The 12,562-nt window shown below is 54.0% G+C and overlaps 1 protein-coding gene across 1 annotated transcript; it reads right to left on the bottom strand.

Moving 5' to 3' along the window:
• Window positions 1-2,968: 2,968 nt before the first annotated feature.
• CLEC18C (C-type lectin domain family 18 member C) lies at window positions 2,969-12,117 on the bottom strand. Its single transcript, XM_016197753.2, has 12 exons — window positions 11,884-12,117; window positions 11,189-11,280; window positions 8,838-9,077; window positions 7,689-7,786; window positions 7,148-7,269; window positions 6,861-6,968; window positions 6,177-6,269; window positions 5,700-5,806; window positions 4,982-5,111; window positions 4,538-4,634; window positions 3,518-3,609; window positions 2,969-3,006 (listed from the first exon to the last, which is right to left on the bottom strand). Exons 1-12 carry the CDS (start codon window positions 12,020-12,022, stop codon window positions 2,969-2,971), a joined length of 1,356 nt encoding a protein of 451 aa, XP_016053239.2. The 5' UTR covers window positions 12,023-12,117.
• Window positions 12,118-12,562: the final 445 nt, after the last annotated feature.

The following is a 12,562-nucleotide window of genomic DNA, read 5'->3' as shown; positions in this document are numbered from 1 at the left end:
TGATGTAAGGCTGGCAAGTGGTCAGAGGACAGTGAAAATCCAGCTCATATTAAGGGACAGGACACCAGCAGCCCATGGCATGCATGGTGAGGCAGTTAATCCTACGATCCCCCAGAACAAAGTACCCATCAAAGGCATGGCTTTGGGGGCCTGGTGCTCCTGCCGTAGAAGAGTATAAAGATAACCCTGAAGTCAAGGGCTGTTGGGCAGGGTGTTGTGCTAATGGCACCACACAGCTCAAATGAAGGAAAGAACGCTGAGTCCAAATTCTCAGCTCAAGGCATGGTTAGAAAACCAGGAAATTTTTATAACTTGCAACTACAGGGCTGAGAGAGTAAACCGAACTTAAAGCTTGACCAATGGTTATAAAATGACACCATTTGTGGCTTCACACTCTTGCTAGGTGGGATGGGGAGGTGTTTTAGGGTGACCAACTGCCCTGGTTTGCTTGGCAAGAAGGGGTTTCCCAGCATGTGGGACTTTGAATACTAAAACTGGGAGAGTTCCAGGAAAAACTGGTCCCCCTCATTATTTAACAACTTGCCAAAAGTTACACAGTAGTAAGTGTCAGAGCCTGGCGTCAAATTCAGGTCATCTGACTATAGACTGAAACTCTTTGACTCTCTCTGCCAGTGGTTCTCAAACCAGAGCCTGCATTTGATGCAGCTAGAGGTCTTATTAAAACCCATATAACCCGTCTCACCTTCAGAATTTTCCCTGGACAAAGCTAGATTTGGGGCAGCTGAGAATTTGCTTTTCTCACAGATTCCTAGGTGATGCCAGGGCTACTGGTCGGCAGACCACCATGGAGAACCAAGACATTATGCTAACTTGCCTCTAGACAAGAAGGTTGCAATGGACATATCGGGTAAGACCTGTTAACTGCCACCTCCACCCATGAATCCTGAGACAGCCCCAGAGGCGTGTCCTTTGCTATGGCCTTGAGAAATACACTGATGAGCCCAGCTGGTGTTGCTCAGTGGCTGAGCATCGACCCATGCAGCAAGAGGTCACTGGTTAGATTCCCAGTCAGGGCACGCTCTCCCCAGGACTGCAGTCTCCATCCCCAGTAGGGGGCATGCAGGAGGCAGCAGATTGATGTTTCTTCCTCTCTTTACCTTCCCCTCTCTCTAAAAATCAATAAAAACATATTTAAAAGAAAAAAAGAAATACACTGATGAGAGACATGTGGTAGTGGCAGGAATGCTGACCAGAGAGGCAGCAGCTGAATGGGAATCCACCAGTGACATGGAAGTCCACCCAGACTGGCTTTGCAGCAGAATTTGGGCCACTATTTCTGGCCACATAGGCGCTCAGCCTGGCTTCTGACTCTCCCCGGGATCCTTTGACCAACCATTATCCTTTTTTCTTTTTAAATTGAGGTGAAATTTTCAGAGCATGATGTCAATGTGGTGGCATTTAGTACATTCACAGTGTGGCGATTTATCTAAGTTCTACAACATTTTATCATTCCAAAATCAAACCTGTACCCATTAAGCAGCTATTGCCCATTCTCTTGCCCCTGGCAACCACCAATATGCTTTACTTCAATGAATTTTCCTGTCCTGAATATTTCATATAAATGGAATCATGCCTTTTGGCTATCGTGAATAACGCTGCTGTGAACTTTGTGTGTAGGGGTTTGTTTGAGTTCTTGTTTTCAGTTCTCTTGGGTACATACCTATGAGTGGAATTGCTGGGTCATATGGTAATTGTGTTTAACTTTTTGAGGAACTGCTAAAAGTATCTTTCACAGTGGCTGCACCGTGGCACATTCCTACCAGCAGCATATGAGGCTTTCAGTTGGTCGACATCTTCATCAGCCCTTGTTGCCTGTTTCTTTGAAAACAGCCGTCCTAATGGGTGTGAGGTGTAGCTCATCGTGATTTTGATCTTCATTTTCCTGAGGACTAGTGATGTTGAGCATCTTTTCATGTGCTTGTTGGCCATTTGTGTGTCATTTTGGAGAACTATCTATTCAAGTCCTTTGCCAGTTTTTAAATCGTTGTCCTTAGGATAAATTCTTTTTCTGCCATGATGAGCCAGAGCTTTTTCTATTGGTTGCAACTAAGAATTGTGATTGATACACTTCTCCCCATCCCATGGTCCCAGGCCACACTTCCACCTCTAACCAGCAAAGCAACTTGCCTGGGCACACAACTGTGTGCAAGTGGGCCACAGTACATTCTGGACACTAATGATAGTGCTTGCCTGGGTCCTCTCACCACTGTGGGAAGAGGAGGGATAGGGGGCCATAACAGACCTCAGTGTAAATAATCACAAAGAAAGAAGAAGCACGTGGAGCAGAGACAAAGCATAAAGGGAGAGGGTGTGAACAGAAACATAAAGACGACAGAGGCCGTGATGAGAGGAGCTGGAGCAGGAAATTAGGGATGCAAATGAGGCTTCTAAATCTATGCATTATTCAGGGACTAAGAACCTGAAAACATACAGAGGGTGGCCTGGGTCACTTGGGGAGCAGGGAAAGGACCAGGGTGGGCAGGAGGCAACTGCAGTGGAGCCTCAGGCACTCTCTGGTCTCCCAGGGTCCTCCTGGCTCATCTGAATTCCCCTTCAAAATGAGCATTCACAGGTTTAGCTGTTTCATAACTTAGTTTAATCTTTTGTGGGTTGTATCCTGGGCAGCAAGGAACCTCCATCTGCCCCAGAAGGTCCAGCCCAGATGGAGGAGGGGGTCTTGTCTGACCCCTGGCCTTGGCTCCTGTTTCAGCACCTAATTGAGGCCCATCTTCCCAATCAAAAGCAGGCTGAGGAGCCCCAGGCTCCCCTCTCCCTATGCCAGGCTTCCTGTTGGCCCTGCCCAACTTCCTGCAAGGTCTGGGACCTCTTTGGATGCTGGGCTTGGGGTTCTGGCCTGGCCCTTGTTCCAGACTGATGGGCAGACGAGCAGACAGGCAAGCAGGGCTGGTGTACCAAAGCAGTGGCAGGAGAGAGGCATGGCCCTGTCTCAGGGCCCTGGGTCCCACCGGGAAATGTGCTCCTGAGCTGAAAAGGAAGCAGAACAGAGTGAGGGTCAATGGCAGTCCAGCAAGTCCTGGGATGGGGACCCTGTTGCACTTGGTCCAGAAGTACCCATGGCCATGGTCCCATGTGTAGCTCTAGACTCTTCTAGCAGGTGCTGCTGGGAGCCAGTTCTGGGCTAGGCTTCACCTCTGCCCCCCACCAGAGTTCATTGGGCTCTAGAGAATCAGGTAACATTGAGGAACCCAACAGATCCCCAAATAGCAACTTTAGTGACAGGAGGAAGGGACCTTGGAGAAATCCCCGACCAGGCTTTACTTTCAGTCCTGCCGCTGTGTGGATGTGCTGTGTGAGGCTGGGCCCATCTTCCCTTCTGGGCCTCTCAGATGCCCACCTTGAGCAGAGCATTCTCGAAGGCCCCGTGTGATCGGACACTCTCTAGGCCTGTGATCTGGATATCCTGGCAGCCTGGATTGGACCAGCAGCTACCCAGGGGACAGGGACCACAGGAGGGGAGCTGTGGGAGGGTCCTCACCAAACTGGCAGATGTAGCGGTTTCGGGTTTTACAGCGTTGGTCATTCCAGTTGAAGGCGGATGAGGCCTGCAGCTCCACGCAGTTGCCAAACCTGCTGGGCCGCGATGTCAGGTGCTCAGGAGAAATGACATTAGGGGTCTGGGAGAGGCTTAAATCTTCCTTCCCAGCTGGCCACCTGCGTCTAAGAGGCCTCAGAGCCTCTCTCCTGTATGTGGGGCTTCTGGGAGTCAGGTCCAACCCAACCTCCCACCCCTGCTGCCCAGACCTCTGCAGCTCTTAGGGGAGCCGGGAGGTCCTGGCACACCCCCTACCTGGGGTAGCAACTCCGCATACCCACTGCCGGCACTCAGCCACACCAGCCTGGAACAGACAGGCCCGTGTCTTCCCTCTCAGCAGGGAGAGGTGTGCCTGGGAGCCCAACCAGGCTGACTTCCTCTGGGTGATGGGCCAGGGGCACAAGCCTGGCTGTCGTGAAGGAGGTCGAGGGAGGGCTGGGCGAGATAGTTGGAGCCCTGGATGGCCACACAACCTGACTACCTCCACCCCATCACCACTGCCCTGGGTATTCCTGGGCTATGAAGACCAGGGCAGGGCCACATAACCACAAGGCCCTCAGTGCAGGCTGGCTGGTGGGTGGATGCTGTGTGAATGGATGCAGGTGGGTGGATAGCTACAGAATTCAGGATTTAGTGTATTGATACAAGAAGAGGGTTGGGGAGGGGGAATGGATAACAGATGGAGGGAACCATGGGGACAGGTGGATGGACAAAGCCTTTTTGGGTTCCCTTTCCTTATATGAACACTTGGAGGTCTGAGACATGCCTCACCTCAGCACGGTGCCCACACCCAGCTGTGCTCTGACTTCCTGGGCACCTGGGTATCAGGTGAGGTTCAGACCCTCAGAGGGCTCAGCCAGGCAGCAGGCTGGGTAGAGGTTCTTCACTGGCGTCTAAAGACTTAGCAAGCAAGCCCCAGGGAGAAGGTGGGCCCAAGGGAGAAAGCAGGCACCCCAGACTCACCCCTGGTTGTCAGGCTGCCCAAAGGCAAAACTGGTGAAGGAATGGTGCTCCCCAGTGGCCCAGCGGAAGGAGTCCTTAGCGGTCTTGTAGGTGAGCCCTGGTCCGGGGCAGTCAAAGTTGGCCCCATGACCCAAGAAAGGAAGGCCCTGAGCCCTGCATCTAAGAGGCCTCAGAGCCTCTATCCTGTATATGGGGCTTCTGGGAGCCTGCTGCCTCATCCCTCTCTGGTCCCAGCCCTTACACCCCCTTCCCAGCTCTCCCATCTGCCTGATGGTTCTCTCTCACTTCAGCCCTCTCCCCAGGGAAGGAGGTTGCCAGTCTGACTACTGGCCCCATTCAGGCTCTGAGCCCTCACCACACCCTTACTATCTGCTGGTAGGTGCTCTGGGTTTCCACGGCCCAGATTCCTGGAGCACTGTGTGGCATCCCAGCCCCCACACTCACCGATCCAGAAGTTCCTGGTCTCAAAATCCCTGTCGGTCACCTCGTTGGTAGTCTCCAAGTGGCTCAGGTAAAAGGCGAGGATGTCCTGTACTTTCTGGCTCTTGATCTGGGCTAGGACCCCGCCCTTTCCCTGTAACCCCCACTCTGGGTCATGCTGGCAGAGACCCAGAGCTCAGGCCAGTCCTTCCTGCCACCCCACCATGGCCATGAATAACAAATATGTGTGCTGGTTGTGCTGTTGTCATTCCCCACCCCACAGCCTTCTACCTCTCCCCTGCCTGCACATGGACCCAGACTGGCAGGGCCCTACCACTAGAAGGGTTTTGTTTTATCTGATCAGTGCCTTAAGTATATTTGGGTTGGCCTCCAACATTAATAAGTCTAGAGGTGCCAATGAACATCTGGATTTCTGGTTCTCCTGAAAAATCCTGAGTTCTGGCCTCCCAGAACTCATATTCCTGCTGGCAGCCAGCAGCTGGAGCTGAGTCAAGACAGCTCCTTAGATGATGGTTGAGTGGGACCTTGTCCCTGGTCCCTCAGCTCATTAAATAACCTCTTGGTTTCCATGGGCCGCTGAGTGGACCCCCTGCTTTATGCTAATGAGGACAATCAGGTCAGAAGATGTTGAAGGAACCATCTCTTAGTCCATGGTCCCTCCATTAAGACTCTCACTTGAGACCCTAGAGGTGTCCCTGGGAAGGCAGGGGTCAACTGTCACCTGGCATTTCATCTTGGCTCCATAATAGGTGTCTGCCTCTGAAGACACCATGAAACAGTCTCCATCGATCCTCAGGTCACAGGTGTGGAAGGGAAAGTGCACCTTGGCTGGGGAGAGGGGAGCATGAGTTTGTGTGTGGGGATCTCCTGTCAGAATTGTTACCCCTCCCACCCTGCTAGGGAGCTGATCTCAAGGTACCACCCACTGAAGAGTGGGTGGAGTCAGTGATGTGCTGGTAAATGTGTAACAACCAGCTCTCTGCTTAAAAAAAATCTGTAATTTATAGCATTTGCCAATTTCTGTGGTGTAAATACCCATACCATGGCCCATTTCAAGCTACCAATGTCACTGAACATTGGAATTGGGAAGAGATGTATACAATGGGCAACTGTGAGGTGGTCTGAGCCAGATCCAACACCCTATCGAGGGGGTCCTGGGAGGGGCCTGGCTTGTTGAGGGCCTTGAGTCAGGACTCACTGGCACACTGGGCTCCCCCGTAGCCAATGTCACAGATGCAGGAGCACTCCTCTTCCCGGAACCTGCCGTGCACACACTGCACGCTGCACCGCACTGCCAAGATGGTGCAGGAGAGGACCGTGCTCAGCCGCAGCCCCTGGACCCCATGCTGCCCCTCACAGGCTGTGGACATGCAGGGACTGGCCAACCACAGAGAGATCACACCTCTCAGGGATGGAAGCCACAGGGCTTCCAACTGCTGCCACACTTGGCATCTTTGGTTTGATCTTGTAGAGAAAAGCAAATTGGGATTTGGGGAGGTGACCTGCCCATGGTCACAGAGCTGGGGAGGAGGGACAATGAGAGAAGGATCTACATCTGAGTCCTAATTCTGTCTTCCACCACCTTAGGGCCTATGGGGCCATATCTGACTCCATTTAGAATCTTCTGCACAGCTTAGAGTCTGGCAGACAGTCAGAGCTCAATGAATGCTTGTTGAATGATTACATGCAGTTTGCAGATCAGCAGGTACATGGTCAGCACCCCTAGCACACTTAATACTCCCTTGAAATTCAGTGAGTGCAAAGCAGCCCCTGGACACTCCCCCAGGATGGGGGATACCTGCATGTGTGCCTGGCCTAGTGAGTGACTCCACTCATTGGGTCTCTCAGGCCGTTGTGATCTGGAATTCCAGGTGCTCCTCACCTTGGCAAAATCTGCCCGTGTAGCCAGGGGGACAGTGGCAGTGGCAGGTGCTGATGTTGAGATGTCCATGGTTCCGGCAGCTCATGCGACATGGATTCCTGGGGACCTCTGGTCACATAAGGAGGGAACTCTGAAAGGGGACCTCCTCCAGGCAGGTGCTTTCTAGGGTGCTGAGGCCCAGGACTTCTGGGACAGCCCCTCAGGATGCTGCCACCTTCCTCTAATCACCAGATCGAGTTCTCACATACCCATTCCCCCAGGAGGAAGCAGGCAAGGTGGGCGCTTACCACAGAGCCCCCCTGCATGGTCCCAGGCTTTGAAGCAGCCTGAGACGCTGGCTGTGCAAAGCGAACACCAGGCGCCTTTCTTATAGGGGGCGATTGTCTTCCCGTTGACCTCCCAGTTGCCTCTGTGAGAGCAAGCATCAGAGGGCTGGAAGGGCTTGGTTTTGGGCAAGGCCAGGGTGAGCCTTGCTGCCTGCCTCACCCGCCCCTTCAGCTCCTTCTGGCTCAGCCAGAGAGTCAGGGAGCTGGGTGAGACTGGGAGATTTCCTAGGAAAGAAGAGAGGACCTCCAAACGAACACTGGGAAATCCCCTGAAAGAGGTGTGCTTCGAGGAAGAGGTGTCTGAGGAGACTCCACATTCTGCATGGCCAGAATCGTGGGTGCTGCCACATCTGCACCAGATCCCTCACCCCCTTCTTCCCTTTCCCACAAGGGTATAGACCTAGACGTAAATGTCTTTTGGGTGAGTGGGTAGGCATCTCTCCAAGGGTGAAAGTATCCTCCCCACCCCAGCCCCAACAGCCCAGCAGTGGTGGGGGCTTACCCAGGAGAGTAGGCACAGACAAAGGCTTCCATCTCGGCCTGGTCCCCAGAGCAGGGATGTTGCCCACAGCCTAGCTGGCTTGAGGTGGCCCACACGAGCTGTGGGAGACAGTATCTCAAAAATCCTATTGTGCCACCCCCAACCTGAAGCCAACCAGATAATGAATGGCCATTTTCTTTATAACTAACTCATAATATAAACTTTGCAACACAATTTTTATTTTTATTTAAAAATTTTTTAAAAAAATGTTTTTATTGATTTCAGAGAGAGGAAGGGAGAGGGAGAGGGAGAGATAGAAACATCAATAATGAGAGTCATTAATCGGCCGCCTCCTGCACGCCCCCTACTGGGGATCGAGCCTGCAGCCTAGGCATGTGCCCTGACCGGGAATCTAACCCTGACCTTCTCTCAAGAAGAAACAGAAAATCTGAAATGATCTGTGACCACTTCTAAAAGTTGAATCAGTAGTTATAAATCCACACATACATACACACACATGCACAAAACAACCAACCAAAAAATAGAACAAGGCCCAAATAGTTTTTCAAGAGTTACAGCAAATATTATAGAAATTATTCCAGGAAATAGAAAATGAGGCAAAGCTTCCAACTCATTTTATGAGGTCAGTATCACATTGCTATAACCCTGGTAAGGGCAGTAAAAGAAAATCAGAAGACAATTTCACTATCAAATAATATTTAGCAAACCAAATCCAGCAATGAATTTAAAAAAAACAATGCCCACTCCATCACATCATTTCACATCACATGACATGCAAAGTAGGCAGATACTCAAAGTATTTAACAAACAGTAGGCATAGGTACTTGCCAATCAAAACAGATGCTGGGCAGGAGCAGAATTCCTTAGCCCCCTACTGTGCCCAGCATTCATTCTCTTTTAATCCTCACCTGAGGATATGTTCTTATTGATTTTTAGAGGGGGGGGGCACTGATGTGAGAGAAACATTGACCAGTTGCCTCCTGTTCATGCCCCGACCGGGGATCGAACCCACAACCTAGGTATGTGCCCTGCAAAAAGTAAAACCACACAAATGGGAGGAAAAGCAACCACTAATTTTAGGACAAACTCTAGCCCTTCTGAGCTGACCCCCACAGCTCAGGGGCCTCGGAGCCAGTACCCTGGCCTCACCTGAGTGTAGTGGGTGCAGGTGGCATTGTGGGCACACTCGGCCGCAGCATGGCTGTACCTCTGGCCCTCTGCGAACCACAGGCCCACCACGTGGAGAAAGGATGCCGAGCCCACAGGCAGCAGCTGCACATTCCAGCCCACATGTGAAGTGGCCTGGTGGGTGGGTGCCAGGCTTGGGGCAGGGGCACCACAGAGGGCCGCCCTTGCCTGAGCCTGTCGGGCTAAGCTCTCACTCCAATCCTGGATGCGGTACAAACAGAGACATCAGCAGGGGACCCTCCCTTGCCATCTCCCACTCATTCCCAGTGGCTAGACCTGAGGAGAAGAGAGCGGGTGAGGGATCTGGTGCAGATGTGGCAGCACCCACGATCCTGGCCATGCAGAATGTGGAGTCTCCTCAGACACCTCTTCCTCGAAGCACACCTCTTTCAGGGGATTTCCCAGTGTTTGTTTGGAGGTCCTCTCTTCTGTCCTGCTTGGCTGCCTGACTGCTCTGAGCGGGTTTTACCCACTTCTCTGGGGCCAGGGAAGGTCAGACAGGACCTGCATGGAGTTCTCCAAGGTGTGTTGGAAGAAGCCCCAGTGCTGTCTGGATCCCCAACCCAGAGCCTGCTCTACCCAGGACTTTGAGCCTCCACCCTCCTGACTCTCATGTGGGCACCCTTAGGCCCAGACCATGGCACCACCACCCTGAGGGGTGGGTGCTCTGGAGGGAGACGTGCCAGCCTAGGCGATGGGATGGGCTCTGCAGTAATTCTTCCCACCTGGTAATGTGAGCCCTGGGCAGTGCTCCAAGCCTTTCACACGGGTTCTGTGTTTGCCCTTAGGGACACCTGGCCTTGGCCATTGTCAGAAAGGCTCAGCTGCTCCCACATGGCTTCCCTTCTGTGATGCCAAACGCTGTAGCAGCCATACCTCTGGGTCCTATTCCCCCACCCGGCCTTGGAGTGGGTAGGACACCAACAGGGAAAGAGGACCAGCAAGGGTGTTAGAAGCTTCCTGGGCCCCAGTGCTTTGGTCCCAGAGAGCAGAGTTTTCTGGAGCAGGTGTAATCTGCTTTCCCTACCCAGGCACTGGGTGACCTTCCCCCACCCCCCACCCAGCAGGACCCCCTCCCATGAAACAAGGTCCTCTGTAGTCAGGATAATATGCATCACCCAGTCACCATGCCCTGGTCCAGCCTAGCCACCTCATTACAGCTGCCCCCTAATCCTCCATGAGACTCAACGTCCTCTCTGTAAAATGGGGACACTAACGGTACCTATAGGCTGAGATTGTCATGAGGATTAAATGGATGCAGGGAGGAGAGTGCTGTGCTGAGGGCCTGACCCACAGCAGGCCCTGGGCAGGGGGCCACAGTGATTTTACTGCTGATGTGGCTGGAGCTGGGAGCAAGGGCCTCAGCCCCAGTGGACAAAAGCCTTACAAGCCCGCCAGAGGGCCAAAGCCATAGGTGTGATGGAAACTGAGTGGGGACTTCATTTGCACCTTTTATGAAATACTGTTTTCTAAGACTTTGGCTAAAGGGGCATGAAAAGTGTAGAAACTGCTGAGGGCTGGGAATGTGGGGAGTGGGGATGGGAACCAGGACCTGGGCCTGAAGGAGGGGCAGACCCTCTGCAGAGCAGAGAAAGGGGAAGAAGTGACCCCCTCCCATCTGCCTGTTCCACCCCCACCTCCTGGGAAACTGACCCAGGAGCTCTCAAGGTCACCACTGCTCAGCCACGGAGGAGGAGTTTGTGGGAGGCAGCCATGGGGAACCCGTGCCTGCCCCCACCCAGTCCCTCCCTTGCTCTCTGGCCTGTTAACAGGGGCTGGGGCAGCTGAGGTCCTACACTATTGGGGCAGAGTTTCTGGGCTCAGGAAGACACCTCCAACCCCAAAGCCCCAATCAGGGGTGATGGGAAACCCTACGCCACCTACCCCAGCCCCAGTGAGTGACGAGCAGGGAACTTGGAGGGGCCCCTCCTAGCTGCCCAGACAAACCCATGAAGAAACACTGGGTCCTAGTCCCACACAAGCCCCCTCCCCTGAGCAAGATGCTTCTCCCTCCCCTCCCCAACCCCTCCATCCTGCTGGGACTTCTTTGTGAAGCTCCTCCTTCCATGCCTCCTGGTCTCCAGGACAACGGGATGGGATGCGAGGGAAGGCCAAAGGACTGCCCTTCTGGGAAGCAGGAAGCTGTGGAGCCCCCGGCAACCAGGCTGGGTCCCCACTGCAGGCAAGGTGACTGGCTGCCCCTTCTGCCCTGCCCAGGTGGAAGGGCACCTGGTGCCGGCATGGCCTTCTGAGCCCTCTTCATGGCTGCCCCTCCAGCCACCCCAACTGTGGGCCCAGGCCGGGGTACTCACCATTCTCTGCATGTTGGCTGCAGGGGGGTGCACCTGGCTCCGCAGGCGGTTGTGCAGGGAGAGAAGCAGGAAACTCTCCTTTGTGCTCAGGGCTGGGATGGGAGACAAGGTCAGGCCCACCTGTGCTTGGGCCCGCCTCCTGGGTGATTGGGTTTGGGTGGGGGGTCACCATGTCAAGATGAGAATGCAATCCTGCCCTTAGGAAACAAGGCCTAAAGTGGGACAGGAGGATGGTGCACGTATGTGGGAGGACCTGGAGCAGAGAGATGGGGGAGACTAAGAGGTGGAGAAGAGTCAGGGTGAGAGAGAGAGGTGTAAAGGAGCGCTTGGGTTGAGAGCTGGGGGGTGGGCGAGATAGAGGGGAATAGGGACTTGGGGTTGGGTGTGAGAAGGGGCCAGCACTGGGCTCTCAGAAGACCCCTGGCTGGAGCTCCTCTTGGCCACTTTGTCTCTCCTAGGGCCCCAACTGCAAACTCTAGACCCTATTCCTCCTTGACCCCCAAGCCTGGGCCTACTCCCCTTCATTCTTCCTCCTCCCCACCCCATGCATCTCTGCTCCGGGACTGACTGTGTGTTGCTCTTTAAACCATACCACCATGGCCAGGGCTCAGGCCTTGAACCAGCTTCCAGAAGCCACTAGCACTCCTCTGTGGTGGTCATAGCTCCTCCACCTTTCCTCACCCCGGGCCCCTTACCTCCGGGCATTGGAGCCTGCTTCTCCTGCAGCTGGAGTGGCCGTACCTCTGCCCAGGCCATGCAAAGGAGAGCCACGAGCATGGGCAGGAGGCCAGGCCAGCGGCCCCCCGCCCCAGAGGAGGGCTCCAGCAGTAGCATGGGTCTGTAGGGCGATCCGGGAGCGGCCTGGTTCAGCCGTCCAGTGTCCAGCTTGCTTCACAGGCTGGATGGAGCTATTCACAATCTTGAGGAGTCAGGCTGGGCTGGCAGACAAAAGGAGGAGTCTGGTGAGTAATCATTGTGTCCAAACAGCCTCCCATCCGGGCTGGCATGAAAAAAGACAGATAGCTGCAATCCCAGCCGCCCCTCCAACAGCCGACCTACCAACCAAGTGGTGTGCACTGACCCCCGTGGCCCCTGCTAATCATTGCAGGATTATTAGAGCCCTCAGGGAGCCCTTGGAGCCCTTGCTGATTGGCCCACAGACATTCCAGGGCTGCGGATTAACAAATGATGGCGGTGCCCTGGCTGGGACAGTGTCCTTCATCAGTGGCTTCCACTCCCAGCTCCAAGCCCAGGCAGGAGGTTGGGGCCTCAGCCATGTGCCCTGCGTGAGGGCAGGAACTGGGCAAGACCCCAAGGGAGTTCTTTCTTTTCTTGGGAAGCTGGTCCCAACCCCCAGCCATGAATTAAACATGG

The sequence above is a fragment of the Miniopterus natalensis genome, chromosome 18 (genome assembly GCF_054644295.1).
Source record: "Miniopterus natalensis isolate mMinNat1 chromosome 18, mMinNat1.hap1, whole genome shotgun sequence".
NCBI classification, from domain to species: Eukaryota; Metazoa; Chordata; class Mammalia; order Chiroptera; family Miniopteridae; genus Miniopterus; species Miniopterus natalensis.
This window is presented reverse-complemented; position numbering and strand designations above follow the sequence as displayed.